Source organism: Bombyx mori, chromosome 13 (genome assembly GCF_030269925.1).
Source record: "Bombyx mori chromosome 13, ASM3026992v2".
In the NCBI taxonomy this organism is placed as follows: Eukaryota; Metazoa; Arthropoda; class Insecta; order Lepidoptera; family Bombycidae; genus Bombyx; species Bombyx mori.
In genome coordinates this window covers 1,128,154-1,154,327 of record NC_085119.1, presented here as the reverse complement: position 1 = coordinate 1,154,327, position 26,174 = coordinate 1,128,154, and the positions used below count along the sequence as shown (strand labels likewise).

At 41.6% G+C, this 26,174-nt stretch overlaps 2 protein-coding genes across 3 annotated transcripts; both read right to left on the bottom strand.

Moving 5' to 3' along the window:
- Nucleotides 1-4,818: 4,818 nt before the first annotated feature.
- Nucleotides 4,819-11,468, bottom strand: LOC101738844 (glycine N-methyltransferase). Its single transcript, XM_021348123.3, has 5 exons — nt 10,230-11,468; nt 9,524-9,651; nt 8,631-8,890; nt 6,401-6,516; nt 4,819-5,199 (listed from the first exon to the last, which is right to left on the bottom strand). Exons 1-5 carry the CDS (start codon nt 10,442-10,444, stop codon nt 5,031-5,033), a joined length of 888 nt encoding a protein of 295 aa, XP_021203798.2. The 5' UTR covers nt 10,445-11,468; the 3' UTR covers nt 4,819-5,030.
- A 4,048-nt stretch (nt 11,469-15,516) lies between these two features.
- Nucleotides 15,517-24,675, bottom strand: LOC101738705 (glycine N-methyltransferase). 2 transcript variants are annotated; one of them, XM_004926317.5, is made up of 6 exons: nt 24,253-24,675; nt 21,960-22,174; nt 18,884-19,011; nt 17,684-17,943; nt 16,918-17,033; nt 15,517-15,891 (listed from the first exon to the last, which is right to left on the bottom strand). In XM_004926317.5, exons 2-6 carry the CDS (start codon nt 22,166-22,168, stop codon nt 15,723-15,725), a joined length of 882 nt encoding a protein of 293 aa, XP_004926374.1. In that variant the 5' UTR covers nt 22,169-22,174; nt 24,253-24,675; the 3' UTR covers nt 15,517-15,722. The 2 variants fall into 2 exon arrangements, with proteins under 2 accessions (XP_004926374.1, XP_037870842.1); XM_038014914.2 differs by having other exon boundaries at nt 24,147-24,299.
- Nucleotides 24,676-26,174: the final 1,499 nt, after the last annotated feature.

Below are 26,174 nucleotides of genomic sequence, written 5' to 3'. Positions count from 1 at the left end.
GCGCTCTGGTTTGCACAGCTGGAGAGCCAGTTCCTGTTGTCGAGCATAACCGCTGACTCGACAAAATTTCACTATACCTGCAGCCAGTTGGATGAAGCCTACGCCTCGACAGTGGAGGATATCATCACTAATCCTCCAGCCAGTGGGAAGTACGAGCGACTAAAGTCGGAGTTGATTAACCGTCTTTCCAAGTCCCGTGAAAAGAAAGTCCAACAACTCCTGCATCACGAGGAACTCGGTGATAGAAAACCCTCGCAATTCCTGCGACATCTAAGGGACCTCGCCGGGGCAGACGTACCAGAAGACTTCGTGCGCACCATTTGGGTTAGTCGTCTACCCTCAAATACCCAAGCTATTGTAGCATCGCAGTGCAACGCCTCGCTCGAAGACGTGTCGCAGTTGGCAGATAAAGTGCACGACGTAGTATCCAACAGCCCACAAGTAGCAGCAGTGGGAGTACCCGAGAGCAGTGCCGTTAACGCTCAGATAGCGGAACTCACCCGCCAGGTACAGGTACTGTCAACAAAGTTAGACAGGATGTCGCGCTCAAGGCAGAGATCAAACTCCTTCCATCGGAACCACACACGCGCTTCCAGGTCCAGGACCAGATCTGACTCAAACTACAGAAAATTCCCGTTATGTTGGTACCACTCAAAATTTGGAAATCGGGCTAAGACATGTGTGAAACCTTGTGATTTTTCGGGAAACGCAGCGGGCATTCGGTAGTAGCGACCACCGACTGTCCAGGTATTGGTCGCTTATTCGTTACAGACCAACGTACTAAAATGCAATTTTTAGTGGATACAGGTAGTGACTTATGTGTATTTCCGAGAAAGTTTTTAAAAGACAACCGTCAAAAAACAAAATATGATCTTTGTGCAGCAAACGGTACAATTATTAATACCTACGGCTACGCTCACTTAGTTCTTAACCTAGGGTTGCGCCGCGACTTTGCTTGGCGATTTATTGTAGCGGATGTCACAAGGGCTATAATAGGCGTTGATTTTTTATCTTTTTATAATTTAATTGTTGATGTTCGCAGGCAACGCTTAATTGACGCTGAAACTTCACTTGCGACCGCGGCTTCGCTCGATCATTCTCATGAGGACATTTCTTCGGTGCGGGTTGTATCAGGTGATTCTGTTTATCATTCTATACTAGCACACTACCCTGACATCACTCGTCCATCAGGCATACACAGTACATCGAAACATGACACTGTACACTATATTCGCACCACACCTGGACCACCGATTGCAAGCACACCACGTAGACTGGCACCGGACAAATTAAAAATCGCAAAGGCTGAATTTGAGACTATGCTGCAAAATGGTACTTGTCGACCGTCATTATCACCATGGTCTTCACCACTACACCTCGCTCCTAAAAAAGATAATGGATGGCGCCCCTGCGGGGATTATAGGATGCTCAATGCACGCACCATACCAGACCAATACCCCATACGCCATATTCATGATTTCAGTCATAGTCTCGCTGGTTGCAAAGTATTTTCATCGTTGGATTTAGTGAGAGCTTACAATCAGGTGCCCGTCCACCAGGACGATATCGCGAAAACTGCCATCACAACGCCGTTCGGTCTTTATGAATTCCCATACATGACGTTTGGATTACGTAATGCCGGACAGACGTTTCAGCGTTTTGTTGATGAAATGCTTCGGGGCCTAGATTTTACGTACGCCTATATCGATGATCTTTTAATATTTTCTAAGGATGAAGAGGCTCATAAAAAGCACCTGCACCAACTGTTCTCCAGGCTTCAAAAATATGGCATGGTTATCAACACAGGAAAGTGTGTGTTCGGTGTCCCAAAGGTCACATTTTTAGGTTACAGCATTTCTGCTGAGGGCACTAAACCTCTTCCCGCAAAGGTGGAAGCCATTAAGACTTTCCCTGTTCCAAAAACGGTCAGAGAGCTCAGGCGGTTCCTAGGGATGGTAAACTTTTACCGCAGATTTATCCCTGAAGCTGCAGTCCATCAAGCGCCTTTGAATCTCCTCTTGACCGGCTCCGTCAAAGGGTCTCATCCCGTTAATTTCGGAGACAGGGAACATCAAGCCTTTGAAGCCTGCAAAGAAAGCTTATGCAAGGCCGCCATGCTAGCTCATCCGGAATGTAACGCAAAGCTCGCGTTAGTTACGGATGCCTCTGATTCAGCAATAGGCGCAGTCCTCCAGCAGCAAAAGGAAAATTCGTGGCAGGCGTTGGCATTCTTTTCACGGAAATTGAGTTCCACACAGCTCAAGTATTCCCCTTACGACCGTGAACTCTTAGCCATTTATGAGAGTGTGAAATATTTTCGTCACATGGTGGAGGCCCGAGATTTTACCATCTTTACGGACCACAAGCCATTAACGTATGCTTTTCACTCTCGTAAAGAAAATTGCTCACCACGCCAATTCCGACACCTTGATTTTGTCTCACAGTTTACCACAGACATACGCCACATCTCAGGGAAAGACAATGTTGTTGCCGACACGTTATCCCGAATCGAAGAGATCGTGCAACCCATTGACCTTGAGCAAGTAGCAAAGGCTCAGCAAGGAGACAACGAGATAAAAGACCTTTTGGAGGATAACTCTTCCCTTTGCCTCAGAAAGGTGAAGCTACCTGGGTCACGCACAGAATTATACTGTGATGTGGGTGAGACAGTACAGAGACCGTTCATTCCGAAGCAGTTTCGACGACAAGTCTTTCAGAGTCTACACTCACTCAGTCACCCTGGCGCCAATGCGACGGCGAAACTAGTTTCTGAGCGATACGTGTGGCCTGGTGTTCGAAAAGACTGCAGAGAGTGGGTACGTACCTGCATAGCTTGCCAGCGCTCTAAAATTACACGTCACGTTTATTCGCCCATCGCTGCCTTCAAAGTACCACGAGCTAGGTTCACATTCGTCCATATAGACTTAATCGGTCCATTACCGGTTTCACACGGCAATAAATATTGTCTTACAGCCATTGATAGATTTACGCGATGGCCTGAGGCAATACCCTTGCCAGACATAAGTGCCGAAACTGTTGCAAAAGCACTAATTAGCGGATGGATATCGCGGTTCGGCTGCCCAACGGACATTATTTCTGACCGTGGCAGTCAGTTTCAATCGGAGCTGTTCAAAAATTTGTCACAACTATCCGGATTTCAACACCGACGGACCACTGCTTATCATCCCCAAAGCAATGGACTCGTGGAGCGATTCCACAGACAGCTTAAAGCTGCTATTATATGTCATGCCAACGACAGTTGGGTTGAATCGCTTCCACTTGTTTTGTTAGGGATCCGTAGTGCAGTTAAAGACGACCTCCGAGCATCATCTGCGGAACTTTTATACGGAGAAGCACTACGTTTACCAGGAGAATTTTTTAACCCCGAAGTAAGCGATACCGTCAACGTAACAGAGTACATGGCACGACTTCGCAAGTTTGTTAAAGACCTACGACCCACACCAGCCTCTCGTCACGGCGGTAAGCGTACATTCGTCTTCAAAGACTTAGCAACAGCATCCCATATATTTTTGAGGGATGATACATTGGGAGGTTCGCTTAAACAAGCATATTCTGGACCTCATGAAGTCTTACAGCGTGGTGACAAAGTGTTTAGGATAATCCTAAACGGTAAAAACGTCGCAGTATCTATCGACCGCATCAAGCCGGCCTACATACTGCACGATTCAGATACCACACATACATACACTCACACAGATTCACCTGATACTACAGACCCAGTTGTCCTCGATGCCGATGAAGGTGTCATCAGGAGAACTAGATCAGGGCGTAGAGTGAAGTTTCCGCAATATTATCGCCCGTAACCCGGTCTCTGGAGGGGGGTGATGTAGTGTAGCTATGTATTATTATTATTACTATATTATAAGTTTGACTTTGTTTATAATAATATTAGATGTAGAATTATTATATTTAAAAATTATGTTGATTTTTAATATTGTCTAGTTTTTGGGACAAACATTCTTTGTATATAGTCAGCAATGACGCACCGTGCGCAAGCGCTACGGGTGGCCCCCGCGCGCGCACTTCACCACCAGTCCGTAAACTGCCTTGCCGTCGGATACTCGTATGATTTTACCTGCTAACCCGCTTCGCAGTGCTTGCACATAGTCTTGCTTAACTTTAGCTTATAGTTGAAGTTTGTTTGTTTCCTCTTCCCCTTCTATGTGTTTGTTCTTAATATAATATTATAAGACAATAAAACTGAAAGTGTTTTTAAAAACTGTGCGGGTGGTTTAATTTGACTAACACTTCAAACAAAAAATATTTAATAATATTTACCTTAAAAAAAGCTGCCTTTTGACATAGCGTCTTGGCTACCTGTCTAGCTATTACAAAGCCTAGGTTTTTTGCTCAAAGGTGTCTCTCACCTTCCAATATCCCAACAATAATATTTCTCTGTGGGTATCGTAAAAGGTGGGGGAGTATCAACATCCTGTCTTTTGCTATCGCAAAGTAATCATGCGTTCAAGTTTGAAAAAGGGAACAGCCGTTAAAAGAAGTCGTGGCCGCTATAAGAAGTTATTTTCCTTGGAGGCAGAGGGCTACAGCCCACCTGATGGTGAGTGGTTACCGTGGCTCATTGACGTCAGCAATGCCAGGGAAAGATGTCATCTATGTCCCGTTCTAACGGGATGACAGAATTATCTTAAAAATTCTTCAAAGCAGTCCCCAAGGACCATATTAAATTGAATGAGTAAGTCGGTGTAAAGTAATAGTAATCTGTGATAAATGCGACTCACGTCGAAGAGACATAAGTAAGTAAGGGGCAATAGATTTCTCAGGATGAAAACTAAAAAGCAGTTTGTCAACAGTTTATTTTAAATTATTTAATCCCATGTAAGTATTACAGCGAAAGAAAAAAGTAAATCAAAATTATTTCCAATCAGTCTTAAATCAAAAGAATTTAAAATTGACGTTGATCTAATCAGATCCTAGAATCTACTTTAAGCTAAACAAATTTTCCTTAAAAGTGTTGGAAATACGGATCATTTTCAGATGCAAATTATTGTTTAATTTTTAGCCTTTTGCATGACGTGTATGTAGAAGGCAGGGACGGGGACCTTGTCCAGCGGCTGGAAGTCTCCGTAGATGTGGTGCCGGGCTCGGTTGTCGAATGCCTCGTCCAGCATGCTCGTGAATGTTGATAGCTTATGTGGGTAGTAACGCAGACTGAACTCCCTGGAATAAAAACAAGTGCATTACAGAATTTTTAGCCTATTTCAAAGAATTTAAAATAAAGATCCAGTGTGCTTCGTGCGAGTTTTTTAACTTTTCGATCGCGTAAAAGTTAACTCAGATTTGTATGGAGTTGGAACCGCGCCCCTAGCGGCAATCAAAGCGGCTGTTCCGTTTCCATATTATGTTAACTTTCAGTTTCAATTAAAAAACTCGAACTAAGCACACAGGTAGATATATAATATATTTAAATAATGATGAATACCACAGCGATAGATCTCATGTTTGTAGCAGTGTCGACGATACCGCGGGTACGCCGTAAATTTTAGTACCTAATCACACGTTGAAACATATTTCATAGTCTTTTCATAAAAAGACATGTAGAATGACAGATAAGACACAGTCTTATGGTATGGATTTGGTAATAGATGTTGTAATAGATTTCGTAGGGGACACTGTTACTTCTTTATTTATTTATTTATTTATTGCTAAGATGAGGGGACGAGCTCACGGCCCATTTGGTCACCGGAGCCCATAAAAATCAACCAAAGTCAATGCCGTTGCCCATCTTGAAACATGAGTTCTCTCAGTCTCAGTATTTACAGTTTAACGGCTGACCCACCATTCAAACCGAAACGCATTACTGCTTCACGGCAGAAATAGGTGGGCTGGTGGTAACCGTGGGGCTCACAAACGCACTACCACAAGTAATAAAAGGCTTTGTAGGCAGATGAGCATACGGTCTATTTGATGGTAAGTGGTGAAACACGGCTAATCCGCTGCCTACTACTGTTTGAAGAAGGACGTGTCATAAGTGTTCGAAAAGTATTGCAGAAGGGAATCCGAGAATCGGACGGTGCGTGGAAAAAAGATTTCTGGTAATGCACTGTGGATGAACGCAGCAGTTTTAGTTCTGGATGAACTCTGCTCCTGTGGTGTGCGGTACCATGGTAAAAAAGAGATCATTTTTGTTTCCCTTGTAGTAAGGCGTGTAATGCAGGCGTGAAGTACCGTTTCGCTCTGGTTTTTTTTGCCAATTTTTATTTATCTGTCGAGGACTCCCAATATATTGAAAGCTTACTTGGCTGTACCTACCTTAAAATAAATTAAACTAATATGCGTGCTATTACCACACAACGTCCTGGCATTAGCTTCAGAAGTCGTCCCAGTTATGCGACATTAAGAAAACATGTCGGTTCCTCACCTCGCTTCCTTTAACTCTCCATCGTCGGAAGGATATACGCAGTAATCTAAAATAACGAGTACAGGTTCACCACGTACGACCAGCACCGAGGTATTAATGTCTACTGGGTGCTTACTCTGAAAATCAACACAGCCTAATAAAAATCCGGATATGTGTAATAATAGAGCCCAGGACATAACAAAATTAAATGTATTTCGCCATAAAACTTGAAGCATCAAGTGGAAGTTTCAACTCTTTTTTACGATCACTGTCCGACCCTCCAAAATTAAATACTCTAAAGCAGGGCTGTCCAAACTATATACCTTTGCAGGCTAATTAAATTAACTAGAAAAGCTGGAGGGCCGCAGAAAAAATATATCTTCAAAAACAAAATACTTTCCAGACAAAAAAGGATAATATAATAATTATTTAGGTAAAGCTACTTATAAATAAAAAATCTGCGTTAGCTCACCGTCGGTTGGCAGAGTTCCCAGAAGGCTGGCAGCATTTCCACGCTGGATAGCAATGCTAATTCTCTGTGCAAAATACGTACCGGCCTTCTGGTCTCCCGAGGCCTCAAAAAGTTTTTTTTAAGGTCCTTAAAAAAGCTTTTAGCAGATGGGCCCCAGGGGCCCAAAGTTTCCACCCCAAACGGAACAAAAATGAAATCTTTAGAGTGATTTTCATATTTCCGTCGTTTGAGGCCTTCAGCCGTTGAAGCAGCGCTGCCAGCGTTAGAATTATATTAAGATAGCTTAACTTTTAAATGATGTCACGGGAATGGAATGTTACAAGAATAAAGATAAATTATACCAAATATTCATTATATGTTTTGACAGAGAATTCTATTATCCAAACTGTTTTCTGATTAAAACATGAAATGAAAATAAACCGCGGGCCGTTGTCTGCGCAGCCCTGCTCTAGAGAAAAGGCCCCTACATTCTGCCTTCTTCGTATGCACTTCTATCACGGTTAGCCTTATTATTCGTGTCAAATAATTCCGGATCGTTCTTTTAAAGGGCTATGCTTGTACTTGCTGTCTCGAGTTGTAGAGACACCGACGTCTTTATTATGTATTTATGGACATGCTTAATTATTTTTGTTAAAAAATTATTATACTATGGAAATAAGTTAAGTGTAGAAAGTTGGAAAATTCATTTATTTAACTTCAATTCAGTCAACGGTAATGGACATACAGACGATATACGCAATTATCTTATTAAATAGGACATGCTTTTCGTGGACGGGTACTTGAGAACGTTGTACCCATGAACACTGCTTCCTTACGTGTGCGGTAATTCTGGTTCAAAATTAGCCACGAATAAACCTAAAATGAATATCAAGGTAATGCGTTTAATACCAATATCGACAATGGCGACCTCCTGCTGATCCGTGGTTACTGTTTAATTTAACTAAACCACAAAACACCCACATTAAAACACAATGAATAGTCACATTTGACATTGTGCATTGTGATTAGGTAATTGTGGTTTTATTTAGTGACCAGTGAGACCCGTTACCCTCCGACGTGAATGTCGGATATTTAAAAAAAACAAATATTTCTTAAAACGACTCCACACCGCCTGTCTTATGTTGATCGCACTATATATATTATAGCCTAGGTATGTGCTATTCTGATATTTAAGCTAATATTGTAAAACTTTCGTATTTATAAAAATAAATAATTAATATTTATAATTAATAACATCATCCTGGCCATGATATTCTCGTGATTAGATGGACCTTTTCTCAATCATTGTAGAAAGGGCCATAAAATGTGCTCGTAATGGTAGACTACATATTTTAATTGTATTTATATGTGTGTATGTTGTCCTTTTCTTTTATTTTTGTTACTATGTTCCTAACAGCATTTTTTTTAAGATATCATGTTACTGGCATTAGTTATATGTATTAATATTTTATCTGAAATAAATGAATTTAATAATAACTAGCGACCCGCCCTCGCTTCGCTTCGGAAACATTAAAACACACATGAAACCAAAAAAATAATTTTTTTTTTTTTTTTAAAAAGTAGCCTATGTTCATCGGGGACAATGTCGGCTTCTAATGGAAAAAGAATTTTTCAAATCGGTCCAGTAGTTTCGGAGCCTATTCGAAACAAACAAACAAACAAATCTTTCCTCTTTATAATATTAGTATAGATTAGTATAGATAAAATGCCATAATAATGTTTCTATTTTCTTTTTAGTTGATATTGTTGTGCGTTACCCGTAGCTGATTGTTTACTTACATTAAAATAAAAAGTATGTCCCGGAGTGGTTCCACTGTTGACTATCGCCTCATAGTTCCTGTGATCAATAAACAGGAGGCCGCCTGGCTTCAGGCATTTCGCGAAGTTGCTCAGACACAGCTTCTGCATCCTTTGGTCTCCGTACTCATCCAACAAATGGGCGAACGAGTTCCCGAGACATATGACGGCGTCGAACTGGGTATCTGGTAGAAACGTCTCGATGTCTTGCGGGAGTGTCTCCCAGTTGGCTTCTTCAATTACTGTGAAGGAAATTGTCCTGTTGAAGCTTATAGTTTAAGTATTTGATAGTAAGCCCTCTTGCGAGCCTGAACAAGCTGTTATGACCTTGCTTTGGGGTGGAAACAGGAAAGAAGGTTATACCACGTTTATGAGCCCCAGTTTCAAGTGTAGGGTGAGATAATCATTAAAATTAAATGGTGTCTTCTACATTAAACCTTTCCATTTGTTTTGTCGATGGACTCTAATAACCACCCAAAACCAAAATGCTTAAGTTAGTAGAGTTAGAAAGTAGTAGTAGTAATTACTCGTGGTAGGACCTCTTGTGAGTCTGCACGGGTAGGTACCACCACCCTGCCTATTTCCGCCGTGAAGCAGAAATGCCTTTCGGTTTGAAGGGTGGAGCAGCCGTTGTAACTATACTGAGACCTCAGAACATATCTCAGGGTGAGTAAGTAATAAAAAACTCTCTAAGTAATAAAAAAAAAACAAAAGTGAAGAAAATAAAAAATAAAAACTATCTAGATTAGTAGAAAACAGTAAAGTTCGCCCGTCATCTCGAAACTTTTTATAAAAATAAAATATATCGTAATGTAGAAATATCTCAGAAATGTGTTTTTCTTATGAATCTCTTACAAGTACTTCTTAAAACTTACCCCATTGATCATACTTAGAGTTTTGTCTCATGTCCCAACGAGCCTTGAGAGCATATTTTAGCATCTTATCAGAAGCGTCCACTGATACAACTTTAAATCCTTCATCAATTAACATTATTGAGTCTATTCTAGAAAAAAATATGGAAATTATGTTAAAACCTAACGACAGTTAGTGTCCGTGCCAGATTACAGCAAAGTCTGCTATAGCCAATTTAGGTATTGTTATGTTTTTCTCCACGGAAACAGGCGTACCTAGATTAGTTTGGTCATTTTATGTTTTTTTCTCCACGGAGTCAGGCCTGGATTGGCGTTCGGAATTTGTTTTCTTGAATTTTATTCGTGTACGTGCAAAAAATGTAGTCAGTTCCACTTTATTTGAGTCGATTTGCCTACACTCCTGCCGTTAAAAAAAAATCAGGAAGATCTCAAGTGACGGCACATAGTCACGTAAAACATAGGGTAGAGGACAACTCGTGACCATGGTTGACACCGGTATGGTGTATTTGTGACGGTTTTGACGCTTTATATTATTAATCTGCTAAATGTCTTAATGTTAATGCACGCGATATAAGCGAGGTCGGGTAGCCAACCAGCTTCCTGCAACTAATTATCTACTTACCCAGTACCACATGCGGCGTCGAGAATATTCTTGCAGTTATCGAGGTCGGGTAGCCAATCAGCTTCCTGCAACTAATTATCTACTTACCCAGTACCACATGCGGCGTCGAGAATATTCTTGCAGTTATTCTTCTTCAGCATACCAATCAAAAAGTCTTTATAGTACTTTGTTCTCTGATTGCTGTCTCCGATTAACAAATTATAAATACCAGCTGCTTTTCCATCGGCATACTGGTCTTTTATTGTCTCGATCTTGGAAGATATGCTGAGGGCACGTGAGTGAAGTTCTTGGTACGTCGGCATTGTTGGCTGGAGACCAAAAGATGTTTAAATAAACTGGAAATCTGCTTGCCGAATTACGCACATGAATATGAATTTACGAAAGCGGGATTAGTGTTAACGGTTGTAAATACTTGTAAATTTGTAAAAAGACAATGAAATCTCAGAAACCACTCGATATAATATTACTCTGTTCAAACTTTTTCATTCCTTAAAATTATTATCCTTCTGGCTACACGTGCACTTTCACGATTTTTCAAGTACACATCTAACTATCTATTATCTTCCAATTAAAGATAATAATGAGCTGCATCTCAATTACGGTCCTAAGCCTATTGAGTTTCTCGCCGGATCTTCTCAGTGGGTCGCGTTTCCGATCCGGTGGTAGATTCTGCGAAGCCCTGCTCTTGCTAGGGTCAGTGTTAGCAACACCCCTAGGTTAGAGCTCCGAGAGTTCACCTACTAGCTAAGTTACGCTGGCAAAGCCTCTCAAGGCTACCAGATTAGGTAGGAAAAAAACATATAGTATAGTACCTATGTCAAGACCAAACTATAAACGACCAAACGAATAAACTACAATTTTTTACCACACGTTACTTACTGGTTACTATGTTGACAAATGAAATTTCAATGAGATGATAATGTTGGTGGTATATACATATTAGTCTATCATTCCGAAAAGTGTAGTTATTTATGACTGTAGCAGTTAGTACTGTATCTTAAATTCTTTCAGACCAATGTAACCGCCGCGCGCGGACGTACCCACAAACCACTCGATCGCCCGATCATTGTTCGTGGCACATCTGCCGCTCAAATCTTTCTCGGAAATTTCTACATGCGCCTAATTGCGACCCGTTGCCACCCGTGAACAATAGAGCCATCTCTAGAATTCCTGGAATCCTTCTATCGTAGTCGGTCGGTTGTTCAAAGTAATTTCAAACGCTCGGTAATCCAAACGCCACCGACGTCGTTGGGACCTCACAACAAGGCTCGCGTGTTTAAACGGCTGCCCCAGGCAGCCCCCCTAGGTACACAGCGATGGAATCGACCAACGCTTTGCTCGCGGGTTTCGTCCGCGAAAACTACCCGTCGATCTCATAGGAGATTTTAGCTTATAAAGCACACCGCGAGTTTTTTCGTGGTGTCCGTCGTGCCCGCTGTTCCTATGTCTCCAATACTAGCCCGCAAAATTCTAGCATCGTGCATCGCAGTTTCCGTCGCGCCTGCGCCATCTTCTGCGGCCTCTGAAGCATCTGCACCCGCCCGCAGATCATCCTCGTCTGACTCTGACATGGAGTTCGATTTCTCTCCCGCCCCGACGACCGACGTATTAATCCCTGTCGTACACAAGGGTAAGAAGCACACCGCGGAGCCCCGAGCCCCGAAGCTAACAAAATCGATCTTGTCACGAAAACTGTGGTAGATTGGCACACGCTGGGCATCAGCCTGGCTGAATCTGATCAACTATCGCTCCCGCTTAGCCCAGACTCTACCCCGTCCCCTCAGGATACAGCTGAAGCCATAGATATCGTAACGTCACATTACATCACCTCGACATTAGGTAGGTCATCGAAGCAAATTGTAGCGGAAGACTTCCACCACCACTTCTAATTGTCCGACGATGTTAGGGAACTCCTTAGAACTATAAACGCCTCGTTCCGCGCCTATGATAGGTATCCTACCGAAGAAAGTCGTATTCGAACGCGTGCCCTGCAATGCGACGTAAAGTCTCGCATCGCCGAAGTCCGAGATGCCAGGTGGTCTGATTTCTTAGAAGGACTCGCACCCTGCCAACGGTGTTCGATGATGACGAAGAAGCAGAGCTGCTGGCTGATACATTGCAAACTCAGTGTACGCCCAGCACTCAATTCGCGGACCCTGTTCACGTGGAATTAGTAGATAGTGAGATCGAACGCAGAGCCTTCTTGCCACCCTCGGATGCGTTACCACCCGTTCCGATGGAAGTTAAAGACCCAATCAAAGACCTACGTCCTCGCAACGCTCCTGGCTCTGACGGTATATCTAACCGCGTTATTAAGCTTCTACCCGCCCAACTCATCGTGATGTTGGCATCTATTTTCAATGCCGCAATGACGAACTGTATCTATGCCGCGGTTTGGAAAGAAGCGGATGCTATCGGCATGCATAAACCCGGTAAACCCAAAAACCATCCGACGAGCTACCGCCCGATTAGCCTCCTCATGTCTCTAGGCAAACTGTATGAGCGTCTGCTCTACAAACGCCTCAGAGACTTCGTCTCATCCAAGGGCATTCTCATCGATGAAAAATTCGGATTTCGTGCAAATCACTCATGCGTACAAGAGGTGCACCGTCTCACGGAGCATATTCTCGTAAGCCTTAACCAACCAAAACCGTTCTACACGGGAGCTCTCTTCTTCGACGTCACAAAAGCGTTCGACAAAGTCTGGCACAAAGGTTTGATTTTCAAACTTTTCAACATGGGTGTGCCGGACAGTCTCGTGCGCATCATACGGGATTTCTTATCGAACCGCTCTTTTCGATATCGAGTTGAGAGATCCCGCTCCTCACCGCGACTGCTCACGGCTGGAGTCCCGCAGGGCTCCCTCCTCTCTCCGCTCCGCTTTAGTTTGTTTACTAACGACATTCCCCGGCTGACCCAATTAGCCTTATTTGCTAACGACACAAGCGTTTACTACTCGAATAGAAACAAGTCCCTTCAGGAAACTCCAGGGCGGCTGACTCTACCCCATGACCTGTAAGCGGGGTAAAATGTCCCTTCGGAACAAGGTGACACTTTACAAAAATTTCATAGGGCCCTTCATGACTTTCGCGAGTGTGGTGCTCGCTCACGCGGTCAGCACACACATAGACCTCCTCCAATCCATACAATCTCGCTTTTGCAGGCTAGCCGTCGGAGCCCCGTTGTTCGTGACGAACGTTGACCTACACGACGACCTGAGCCTCGAATCCATCCGGAAACACATGAAGTCAGTGTCGGAACGGTACTTCAATAAGGCTGTGCGTCATGATAGTCGCCTTATCGTTGCCGCAACTGACTACTCCCCGAATCCTGATAAGGCAGGAGCCAGTCACCGTCAACGCCCTAGACACGTCCTTGCGGTTCCATCAGATCCAATAACCTTTGCATTAGACGCCTTCAGCTCTAAGGCTTACGGACCCCGGTAACCCTAAACATCGAACTCGACAAAGAGTTCGATGTGCAACCTAACACATGCATCAGCTCGCAGAGTTTCTCGACGGATCTTCTCAGTGGGTCGCGATTCCAATTCGGTAGTAGAATCACTCGCGAAGCAGCTGCTTTTGAGTTGTTAGGTCTTCTTCGGAGGCGCTCAGGTAGCTGTTAGCAAATCCCATCCCTCCTGGCTGAGCCTTTACTTGCCCATCTGTCCTGGTGAAACTGGAAAGGCCTCGGGCCTGATCATAAAATATAAAAAAATCTCAAAGTCAGTACACCGAACCCACGGCGCATCTGATGTTAATGAATTTTTGACAACAATTTTCCGTACTTGTTTTTTAATTCCAATTCAGGTTATCTATCTTAATATGTTAATGCTGAAGAAATACAGGTTTTATCTATTGAGATTAGGTTAATAAACAACACTTCTTTGAACTATTTAAACGTTTTATTTTTATTTAGCAATTCGTACACATCATAAATAAAAGATGACAAGAAGGAAGGAAGTACAAAGTGGCGCCATTTGGCGTTACACTATAAATAAGAGCGAGGCATGAAGCCCAAAATCAATAAAATTTTATCCAATATGGTCTGCTTTATATACGAATTTAAAAAAATGGGATGACAAAAAGTGCCATAATACCATAACATTGATTGGTGCTGAGGTTGTTACGTACTCGTTAGCTGATGCCACGGGTGACGTCCGCCCATGTCTAGGTAATGCCCGTGAATGCTTGAGGTAAATTTACAATATAACGCTGTTTTTTTTTCGGGCAGGGGGCCTAACCTCACACCATTACATTACAACGCGCTAGAATGACGGTACCGTGAACCGTGCTTGTCGGTAGGCGTGGACCGACCGGCGTCAGAGCGGAATCCAAACAGAACAGACGCTCATACAATTTGCCAAGACAAATGAGGGGACTGCTCAGGCGGTGGCTGGCGGGGTGATCTTTAGGATTTTACGCGGCTTATGTGTGCTGATAACGTCACACTGCGGGAAAGATGTAGTTCGTCATAGCGGTATTGAAAATAGTTGCCAACATCAGGATAAGTTTGGCAGGTTGAAGCTTAATAACGCGACGGCATACGAAGTCGTCGTGGCCTAAAGGATAAGACGTCCGGTGCTTTCCGTGTTGAGCGATGCAACGGTGTTTGAATCCCAGGCGGGTACCAATTTTTCTAATGAAATACGTACTCAACAACTGTTCACGATTGACTACGACTTAGAACGAACAACATCGTGCGATAAAAATCAAACCCGCAAAATTATAATTTACGTACTTACTGGCGGTAGGACCTCTTGTGAGTCCGCACGAGTAGGTACCACCGCCCCGCCTATTTCTACCGTGAAGCAGTAATGCGTTTCGGTTTGAAGGGCGGGGCAGACCTTAAAACTCATATCTCAAGGTGGGTGACGGCATTTACGTTGTAAACGTCTATGGGCTCCAGTAACCATTTAACACCAGGTGGGATGTGAGCTTGTCCACCCATCTATGCAATAAAATATAAAAATAAAAACGAGCAGCCGACCTAATAACGAGAGGTCATCGTCTCATGGACGTCAGCTATACCAGAGATACAGTCAAGTCGCTGCCTACCGCTGGTTACTCTCCCCAGACCTCATTTGAAGAAGGACACGTCATGACGCTTAAGAAACACCGGTGCGTGACAAAAGAGAACTCTGGAAACACATTGTGAATGAACGCAGCGGTTCCAGGTAATGTGGATGAACTTTGCTCCGGCGACGGGCGGTCTGATGGCAAAATGTGGTGACGGAATCATCTCCAATAATTTCTTAAAGCAACCCCCATGTATCATACTAAATTGATTAAGTTGGTCAGTGTGAAGCAATAGTAATTTGTGATAAATGCGACTCATGTTGAACACACATTAAACGATTAAAAGTAAAAAGCAGTTTGTCAACAGTTTATTAACTATTTAATGCCATGTAAGTATTACAGCGAAAGAAAAAAGTAAATCAAAATTATTTCCAATCAGTCTTAAATCAAAAGAATTTAAAATTGACGTTGATCTAAACAGATCCTAGAATCTACTTTAAGCTAAACAAATTTTCCTTAAAAGTGTTGGAAATACGGATCATTTTCAGATGCAAATTATTGTTTAATTTTTAGTCTTCTGCATGACGTGTATGTAGAAGGCAGGGACGGGGACCTTGTCCAGCGGCTGGAAGTCTCCGTAGATGTGGTGCCGGGCTCGGTTGTCGAATGCCTCGTCCAGCATGCTCGTGAATGTTGATAGCTTGTGTGGGTAGTAGCATAGACGGAACTCACTGGATCCGGGGAATAAATACATTTATACTCTATACTAATATATAAATCTACAGTGTTTTTATGGATGTTCCGGTATAACTACTGAACCGTGCATCCGATTGACTTGAAACTTGGTATGCATGTAGAAAATACATGTACTTAATGGATAGGCTAATATTTATGTGAGTGTTGAACTCACTACACTAGTTGCGGGGGCGTTAATGATAAGAATCTTTGTGGGGGTGAGAAATAATAATGTTAGCTTTAAATGCCCAACAAAGCGGACGGGTACAGCTAGTAGAGAATAAATGTATACCAGATGTATATCCTATCATCTGTTTTTTTTAATTTATTGCTTAGATGGTTGGACGAGCTGACAGCCTACCTGTGGTTAAGTGGTTACTAGAGGCCCATAGACATCTACAACGTAAATGCGCCACCCACCTTGAGATATAAGTTCTAAGGTCTCAAGTATAGTTACAACGGCTGCCCCATCCTTCAAACTGAAACGCATTACTGTTTCACGGCAGAAATAGGCAGGGCGGTGGTACCTACCCGTGCGGACTCACAAAGAGGTCCTACCACCAGTAATTACGCAAATTATAATATTGCGGGTTTGATTTTTATTACACGACGACTTTATTAATAACGAACTATTGAAAATCCCAACATAACACACAAACTGTTCTTTCATCGAACGTTTCAATTTTGTAATATTCTCACTTTAATATTGTTTGGGTCATGTCAACCCATAACAGACCACTTGAACATGTAATACTCAAAAGTCTCCCAGCCCACTGAGTTTCTCGCCGAATCTTCTCAGTGGGTCGCGTTTCCGATCCGGTGGTAGATTCTGCGAAGCACTGCTCTTGCTAGGGCCAGTGTTAGCAACACTTCCGGTTTGAGCCCCGTGAGCTAACCTACACGTTAGGGTGAAGCTCAAATAGCCTCTCGAAGCTATCAGCATTGGTAGGAGAAAAATAAATAAAAAAGAGTCTCAATTAGACTAGCCTCAATTCAATTATATGAACAGTATAGCTTCTCACCTCTTTTCCTGTTTGCTCCCATCGTTTGAAGTATCTATGCAGTAGTCTAATGCGACGAGTTCGGCTCTACCTCGTACGACCAGAACCGAGGTCTTGATATCAACCGGGTATTTGCACTGGAAGGTATTAAAATTTACGTTAGTAACGCTACCTATGTTAGAGGTGAAGATAATGTTAATGGCACAAGCACGTAACATAACTAGAGGATATTTAGCTGACTTGTAAGATTTTCACTGCTGCAATAAAAAGTGTGGTTAGCGTTGCTCGTGGACATCAACAGTAGCAATAGCACAGCCAAGCCACTGTACAATGGAGAGCTTTTCTCAAAGTTATCTTTTGAAGAAATACTAGTCTTACCGCTTGGGATGTGCCGCTTTTACGATGCAAATTTTGCGAAACACACTGCAGGTCAGAGCAGTGGTTTCAGGATGGATATTTGATTTGGTGTCAGGGAATGCAATGGTAAAATGAAGATTTTTTTTATTGCTTAGATGGGTGGACGAGCTTACAGCCCACCTGGTGTTAAGTGCACAACATAAATGCGCCACCCACCTTGAGATATAAGTTCTAAGGTCTCAAGTATCAAGTTACAAGTATAGAAACGCATTACTGCTTTACGGCAGAAATAGGCAGGATGGTGGTACCTACCCGTGCGGACTCACAAGAGGCCCTACCACCAGTAAATACGCAAATTATCGTTACCGTGATATCCAACTCCTTCTTTGACTTTTCCGTAGTCAGTTAGGTCTTTGTACCCTGGACTTACATTATAATAAATTGAATGCCCCGGAGTGGCTCCAGTGTTGATCATCGCATCATAGTTCCTGTGGTCGATAAACAGGAGGCCGCCTGGCTTCAGGCATTTCGCGAAGTTGCTCAGACACAGCTTCTGCATCCTTTGGTCTCCGTACTCATCCAACAAATGGGCGAACGAGTTCCCGAGACATATGACGGCGTCGAACTGGGTATCTGGTAGAAACGTCTCGATGTCTTGCGGGAGTGTCTCCCAGTTGGCTTCTTCAATTACTGGGAAGGAAAAACACGACTAAGTACGTATGATGCGTGTCTCAAAACTGGAGCGTAGATGTTATTAGTTAGTTAGTTAATAGAAAATAGATTTTAAGTAGTGGCTAGAGTCCACAGACTTCACAGCCTAAATGCTGGCTTGAGACATGAGGTCGAATCCAACTTGAGTTATGAGGTCGAAGTTTCAATAGCACTGTAACAGTGACTGGTCTACTCCTTCAATAGGAACAAATGAGTACTTTGCAGCAAAAAATCCAGGATGTTGGTAACCACTCGTGCGTGACGGAAGGCTAATCTAAGAGCCATTTATTTCCACAGTTTCGAAGTCGTCGTGGCCTAATGGATAAGACGTCCGGTGCATTTGTATCTTGCGATGCAACGGTGTTCGAATCCCGCAGGCGGGTATCAATTTTTCCAGTGAAATACGTACTTAACAAATGTTCACGATTTACCTCCACGGTGAAGGAATAACATCGTGTAATAAAAATCAAACCTGTAAAATTATAATTTGTGTAATTACTGATGGTAGGAGCTCTTGTGAGTCTGCACCACCCTGCCTGTTTCTGCCGTGAAGCAGTAATGCGTTTCGGTTTGAAGGGTGGGGCAGCCGTTGTAACTATACTGAAACCTTAGAACTTATGTCTCAAGGTGGGCGGCGCATTTACGTTGTAGATATCTATGGGCTCCAGTAACCACTTAACACCAGGTGGGCTGTGAGCTCGTCCAGCTATCTATGCAATAAAAAAAAAAACAATTTGTACTTCAATCATCGGAGTCGTTTTTTAAGACGTATGAGATATGCACTTACTTGGAGATTTTTGTCAAGAGGAGATTTTTGTTTCAGGACTCGCAACTCGAGTAGATATATTTTACTTATATGGTCGCCGACGCTTTTTACGTGGAATTTTGTTTTGCCTTTAAATTCTTAAATAAAACTCACCCCAATCATCATATTTGGGGTTCTTTCTCTTCTCCCAGCGAGCTTTGAGAGCGTGCTTCAACATCTTGTCCGAAGCATCAACCGACACCACTTTAAACCCTTCATTCACCAGCATCATGGAGTCTATCCTGAAATCAATAAAACGAACTAACATAATTTTTGTATGGCACGTCTTAAGTTAAAGGATATGATACTGGCAGGAAATAAGCCACCTACCACACTCGTGATCTAGCGATAGGACATTCAAGAATTGTAAATGAGAAGACTACACAGCCAACAGATTCCATACAAGACTATATCACCCGCATTGAGATAAAATCCATGGCTTGAAGGTCGACAGGCATGGCTCCTATGAACGGGGCAGAGGAGTTCAGTTCAGTGTGCTTAGTGCGAGTTTTTTAACGTTCTCGATAGCGTAAAAGTTAAGCTCATATTTGTATGGAATGAGATCGCTGCCTACGTTTGCCGCTAGGGGCGCTGTTCCAACTGCATACAAAATTGGGTTAACTTTTACGCTATCGAGAGCGTTAAAAAACTCGCACTAAGCACAAAGAGACGCGATGCAAGCAAAAAATTATTTTCGAAAACGCATTAGATAAATGCAGCATCACACGGAATAAGAATATCTATTCTGTCGATGGAGGACGATAACTACTTTTTTTATTGGTTAGATGGGTGGACGAGCTCACGGCTCACCTGATGTTAAGTGGTTACCGGAGCCCAATCTACAACGTAAATGCCGTCACCCACTGCGGCTTGGCTCTGCCCCTAACATTGCTGAAGTCCATGGGCGACGGTAACCACTCACCATCGGGTGGACCGTATGCTCGTCTGCCTATGCTCGTCTGCCTACAAGGTTAATAAAAATAAATAAATAAAATAAAAAACCTTGAGACATGAGTTGTAAGGTCTTTCTTTTTAACAGTACAACGGCTGCCCCGCCCTTCAAACCAAAACGCATTACGGCTTCACTGCAGAAATAGGCAAGGTGGTGGTACCTACCCATGCGCACTTCTGAACTAATTGGATCTTTTGAAAATCAGAGCGGTTGGTTCGTAATTAAACTAACTTGAATCATTTACTAGGAACTTTAATCTTACTGTTTTCATACTAAATAAAATAATCATATCAAAATTGATTAATTCGTCAATCTCTCGAGGCGCCTGAGTTGGTAGGTCCTCTTGTGAGTCCGCACGGGTAGGTACCACCACCCCGCCTATTTCTGCCGTGAAGCAGTAACGTGTTTCGGTTTGAAAGATGGGGCAGTCGTTGTAACTAGGTATACTGAGACCTTAGAGCTCATATCTTAAGATGGGTGGCGGTATTTACGTTGTAGATGTCTATGGGCTCCGGTAACCGCTTAACACAAAGTGGGCTGTGAGCTCCACCCATCTATGCAATAAATAAATAAATAAAATGATTCCCTTAAGTTAATTATGTAAACGATGAACAATGATAACATCGATTTCGTCAGAAGGGTCACGCACTATCTCGTGACCCGCTGCTGACAACGTTGTTGTTGACAGATAAAAGTTGACATGACTTCAGCTGAGCGCCGGAGTGCCTTATCACGATTATCCAAATAATTTATAATAATATTGGAACAGTTAGGTAACGTGGTAACAGCTGTGTTGTGATGTGTGTAGACCAGCGATCGGAGAACAATTGGCAATAATTTAATTTTTTTTTTTAGGTCCGTGCGTCTGATTGTGTCATTTTAACTGCATATCTGTGTGAACGGGCTCACTGTCCACCTGATATTAAGCGGCTATCGGAGCACACGCACATCACAGAGTGAATTTTACCACTCATTTTAATATATGAGGTTGAAATTTTATATGAATTCGTGAAGCATTATGGTTTGAAATAGGTCAGCCTTTTTATTGTTAAACGGGCACTTAGACTTCATGTCTCATGGTGGGTAGCACCATTTAGGTTGTTCATTTCTATGGGTGACCACTTAATACCAGGTGGGCCGTGAGCTCGTTTAACAGACTAAGCAAAAAAAGATTACTTAACTAGATACTCGGGATTTTCTGCTTTTTAGCTATTTAGATATTGTCATAGTTAATAACAGGAAGTTAGTGGATAGTATCCACAGTAAGCTGTCAACAGTTCGATTTAAGGTAAAACTGATACTTCATTTTTGACAAATAAAAATTTCTGTCCAAATAAGATTTACGTAATTTTTCCAAGTGTGACATCCAAATAAGATGTTGATAGCATTCAAAGACGTGGCAGATTATTCGCGGTCAAGGTCAATGAACACACGAGAGATATAAATCAGTGACAAACAAGTAAACTGTTAATTACGAAACACATAACTTCAAATTCATAAATTGTTCGATCACTTGGTCGAATATTATTTATTTATTGAGAAGTTTGTTTTATCGGCCTTAATTTGTTGTTGGGTAGTAACTATTATCGTAGTCTATAGAGACCACGATATTAATGCTGCCGCAAAGTTACGAGCTCGTAGTTATCATAGCTTTTGAAATTGAATAACGTCTATCATACGAACACCTTAGTTCTTTGCGCAGTAGACCGTGCCGTGCCGCTTACGAATTATATAAATTCTACCGGTTCAATTTGACCATGCGACGACATTCGTGAACAAGTATTAGAAAGAATATCTGTCCGTACATAACCGTGGCATAATCGTTTACAAGTAACCTTAGTAACGTAACTATTTTGTGGAGACAGGAAAGGGTTTAGTTAAAAAAACAGTGTAATTTGTCTACTTATGAGATGTACTTAACACACCAGGCTTAGGGATCCCGGTAACCGTCCTCGTCGAACTCGGCTAAGAGTATGACGTGCAACCTAAGCCATGCATCAGCCCACTGAGTTTCTCGCCAGATCTTTTCAGTGGGTCGCGATTCCGATCCGCTAGTAGATTCATTTGCGAAGCAGCTGCTCTTGATTTCTTAGGTATCCTTTGGTGGCGCTCAGGCAGCTGTTAGCAAATCCCACCCTTCCTAGCTGACGCTTTGCTCGCCCACCTGTGCTGGTGAAACCGGAAGGGCCTTCGGATCACCAGTAAACTCAGCTTCCTAAAAAACAAAGATGTACTCACCCAGTACCACAAGCGGCGTCCAGAACAGTCTTGCAGCCGTTGTTCTTCAAGAGACCGATCAAGAAGTCTTTGTAGTTCTGCGTTCTTTGATTACTATCTCCGATGAACTTGTTCCATGTTTTTGCCGCTTTGCCGTCAGCGTACTGATCTTTTACACCCTCGGAGGGAATACCCAAGGAACGCGAGTGGAATACCTGGTCCGCTGCCATAATTTACTGCAAAGGCAACAGCATCATTGAGACATGACTGGCTAACAATTCTTTTGGCGAATCTCCTTCTACGTGCGCACGGTAACGATACGACGACAGTGTCGTGAAAAACAGTCGTATCGTTTTCAAATCAGATGTAGACATTGTAAAACTTTTAGGTATAGTTACTGTGTATTTATTTTTATACGGATAAAAATATTTATGTCCCCGTGTTTTATGCATTTTTATTAGGGCATCGAACTTAAAGCTGTAAGTTAGAAATTAGCTAAGCAGTTTTAAAAATAATCTTATCATTTAATAGACGTTTAATTAGACTACATTGAAATTTTTCAATTCGAAAAATTCGAGAGACGAAAGTAATGGAATCTTGTTATTTTAAAAATGTATCACTGCTGTATGACATTTTTGATAAACCTGATCCTCTTGCGGTCGATGTGTATGTGCATATGAAAAGGAACTAATAGCACGCGGTTGCCGTCACAAATGGACACTGACAGTGCCAGTAATAATCAAAACACAGTGCATCGTCGTAGAACTCTGTGTATCTCTATTAAATAAATCAAAAGAAGGCTAGCGAGAAGACTTGAATGCTTGAATTTTGCGAAGGGATTCAATCAAAGAGTCCAAATTATGTAAAGTGAAGACTTGGAGATGTTCGACAAAATAAATTTTACATTCTTTCTTTTTCATTTCAATAACTTATGAAGTCTTCGTGGCTTATAGTATAAGACGTGCATAAGCATTCGTATTTAGCGATGCCGGTGCTCGAATCTTCCAAGCATTTTTCTGATCAAATAGTTAGATAGGGCCGTGAGCTCTTCCAATCAAACTTAGTCAATAAAAAAACGAAAATTTCTTAAAAGTTACACTTATGTTTCCGGCGACGCAAACGACATTTCTAATTTTAATGACGCAACAACGAATCAAATCGAATCTTTAAACACGTTCATTGTAAATAAATACATTATGTCATTGTGTGCAACTAAATATACATGTTTTTACAATAAATGAAAATATGAAAAAAAGCACGTTCACTGCTATTGATATCTAATAAAAACCAACAGTAGATACGGCTCCGATCAACAAAACCTAAGTTGTAATCTTTCAAGTATGGCGCTTTGTATTAAACAGTGACGTCAATGTTCACGTTTGCCATACAAATTTCAACACACGGTTTGCAGAAAAGGAATAGAGCATCCCGTATCTCATTAAAAAAAACTTTAAGCCTTTGTAACATAACTGTTTATATCACAATTAAAATTATATTTTTCAAAAAACGCATTATTTTAAATCGAATTCATCCATGTCCAGTTATTCCCGTGCGTAGCATTCAATTAGTTACCGGACTATTGAAGAAGGGTAATGCTTTTCGAGCGTGTTTCTATGCAGATACGTAAAGCTGAATCTTAAGAAATAATCGTCACCATCATCAGCCCAGAGTCGTCCACTGCTGGACATAGGCCACTCCCAATCCACACCACTGAGCCCGGTCTTTGGCTCTCCTCATCCAATTATAATCAAAGTATAAATTATAATCAAAGAAATATTCAAAGTACTTTAAAATAGCTTAACAGTCAAATATGACTTCGATAAATTAGTTGCATTCAAACTTTGCATAAAACTCGCTGTCACTCAAATTGCCATAAGAGCACAGGATAATAAAATAAAATACCATTCATTAGGCCAAGACAAGCAATTGGAAAAAATATCACTAATATGTAGGCAGCGGCTTGGCTCTGCCTCTGGCATTGCTGAAGTCCATGGGCGACGGTAACCACTCACCATCAGGTGGGCCATGCGCTCGTCTGCCTACAAGGGCAATAAAAAAAAAATATTTTTATTATTTCTTAAAATGTAATATTTAGTGCACTATATTGGAGCAATAGATAACACACATTGTCTCGAAAGAAAATGATCAAAACGTATCACTAGGCAGATGAAGGCTATACGAGCTTTAGTTTTAGCGTTTGTTACCAACTTTTATTTTATTTAAAACGGCGGAATCGATCAGCTGTTCAGAATTATTTACTAAGTTACTATTTTATTTTGTTTGTAGTGGGTTTTTTTTTAAAAAACAAACTCACAAATGCGTTGACACGCGCCCGTTGCGCTTCTGTGGCGAGACTAAGCGACTGCGAGCTTTGTAGCGACTGTCAACATAAAATAACTAAGTCATTCTCCTCGTGCACTCGTCTGAAGCACTCATAACCCAACACGCGTTATCTAACATTATTACAACAATATAGCACACGCAACACGCCACTAATACGCGGATGAAATTCATCATACGACACGATTCCTTGGACGATTTAATAAACTAGTCCACTTTTTTGTGCAATCAAATATTTGTTCTCACTTACTGTACTTATTTGTTATCACTTTCCAAAGCATTCACTGTAGACTATATGCTGTAAAAATATTACTAAAATAACACTAATTGTAACACAGCATTCCACTCTTTCTAGTTAAGTTGATGGCACATTGTGAAATTGGACATTGTGTCTATCAAATACACATATTGTAGTTATTATTTTCGTAAAACGTTATTTTTCTTGCATAAAATACATAAAAAATTGACGCTGTTTAAATAACAACGAATTTATTCCGTCTACAAAAAAAAATACTTTTTTGTGTAAAGTTTAAATGATTGTTATCTAATGATTTTTCCTTTTTTGTATAATGTCTCGATTAATGCCGAATTAAAATTACTATAGTTTTCTTTTCAGTTTGTTTGTTAGTTTTTATATATTTTTGTTTAATATCTAAGATGATCGATAAGTATATAAACTAAAATTAAAAAACAACCGCTGATATTAAAAAAAAATTACGCAAACTATTTCCACCGCGAAAGAGTAATTAATGTGTTTTGGTTTGAAGGACGGAAAAGCCATTACACCTGTGCATTATACTATCTAATTGAGATTTAGATCCACAGCTATGTGTTTAGACCTCATTTCGAAAAATAGGTTTTTCGATATGGACTCCAGTAGCCACATGATGCGACGTTGGCCGAAAGCACATTCGTCTGTTGCATTTTTTATTGCATACCTTTACAAAATACTTAAAATTGCTCTATCAAAATAAAAACCAAATTTTTATGTAACAATTATTATTACTAAAGCACCTAATCTCTTGCGAGAGTGTAATGCAACCGATAAAATTGTGTTCACACATACATATAGCTAAGTTATGTAATCAAGTCACGTATCTTTGTTTCCGAAATAAACGTTTTGTTAACTAAGTAGATACATGTTACAATTTAAGTTCATTAAAAGAGACCTGTTAATCCCTCAGGGAGTCATGTAGGCATTCTTATTCGAAGACAGTCTTTCGTTTTTCTAGGCTAGAGGAAGCTACACTGCGCTGATGTTATGACCGCAATTAAAACGCTTTCAAAAGGAGTCTATAGGGCCAATGAATCAAGCGTTTATTGTTAAGTTCATTTTAAAACCTTTTGTCGATAAATCAGGTGGATATTTTTTTTTTTAAATATCCCGTTCCGTAATGAGAAAATCGCCAATTGACTTTTGCTAGTCAAGGACTTGGTACTACCACTGCGGCGCGGATTAGACCGCAACCACGTGTTCAGAGTTTTTCAATCGGAATCGCGATCCACTGAGTAGATCCGGCGAGAAACTCAGTGGTCTGTTTATGGAGTAGTTCGCTCGTCGGATTCTTCGTCGTAATCGACGAGTTCGACGAGGACGGTGACCGCTTGAAGCTTGAACCTTGAGAGGCCTAAAAGCACCGAGAGTGAATCCGGGGGATCCGACAAGATATGTTTCGGGCGATGGCGGCTTTGCGTTACCCCGTCGCGGTCGAACAAGTAAATATTCATGAATGACTTTCACGGTGAAGAAATGAAAGAAAGAAAAAAGAATTGATAATTAAAAATCAAATCCGTAAAAAAATTAATTTGCGTAATTGCCGGAGGTAGGGCATCTCGTGAGTCCGCATGAGTGGGTACCACCACTCCGCTCGTTTCTACCCTGAAGCAGTAATGGGT

Bases quoted from the DNA above. Each gene is read 5' to 3' on its own strand.
- LOC101738844 (XM_021348123.3), bottom strand. From the start codon at position 10,444: ATGCCGACGTACCAAGAACTTCACTCACGTGCCCTCAGCATATCTTCC. The intron at 9,652-10,229 runs GTAAGTAGATAA...ATTTTTTTCTAG, and splicing joins GACGCCGCATGTGGTACTGG to AATAGACTCAATAATGTTAA. The intron at 8,891-9,523 runs GTAAGTTTTAAG...TTTCCTTCACAG, and splicing joins CTCTAAGTATGATCAATGGG to TAATTGAAGAAGCCAACTGG.
- LOC101738705 (XM_004926317.5), bottom strand. From the start codon at position 22,168: ATGGCAGCGGACCAGGTATTCCACTCGCGTTCCTTGGGTATTCCCTCC. The intron at 19,012-21,959 runs GTGAGTACATCT...TATTGATTTCAG, and splicing joins GACGCCGCTTGTGGTACTGG to GATAGACTCCATGATGCTGG. The intron at 17,034-17,683 runs GTAAGTCCAGGG...AATACCTTCCAG, and splicing joins GGCATTCAATTTATTATAAT to TGCAAATACCCGGTTGATAT.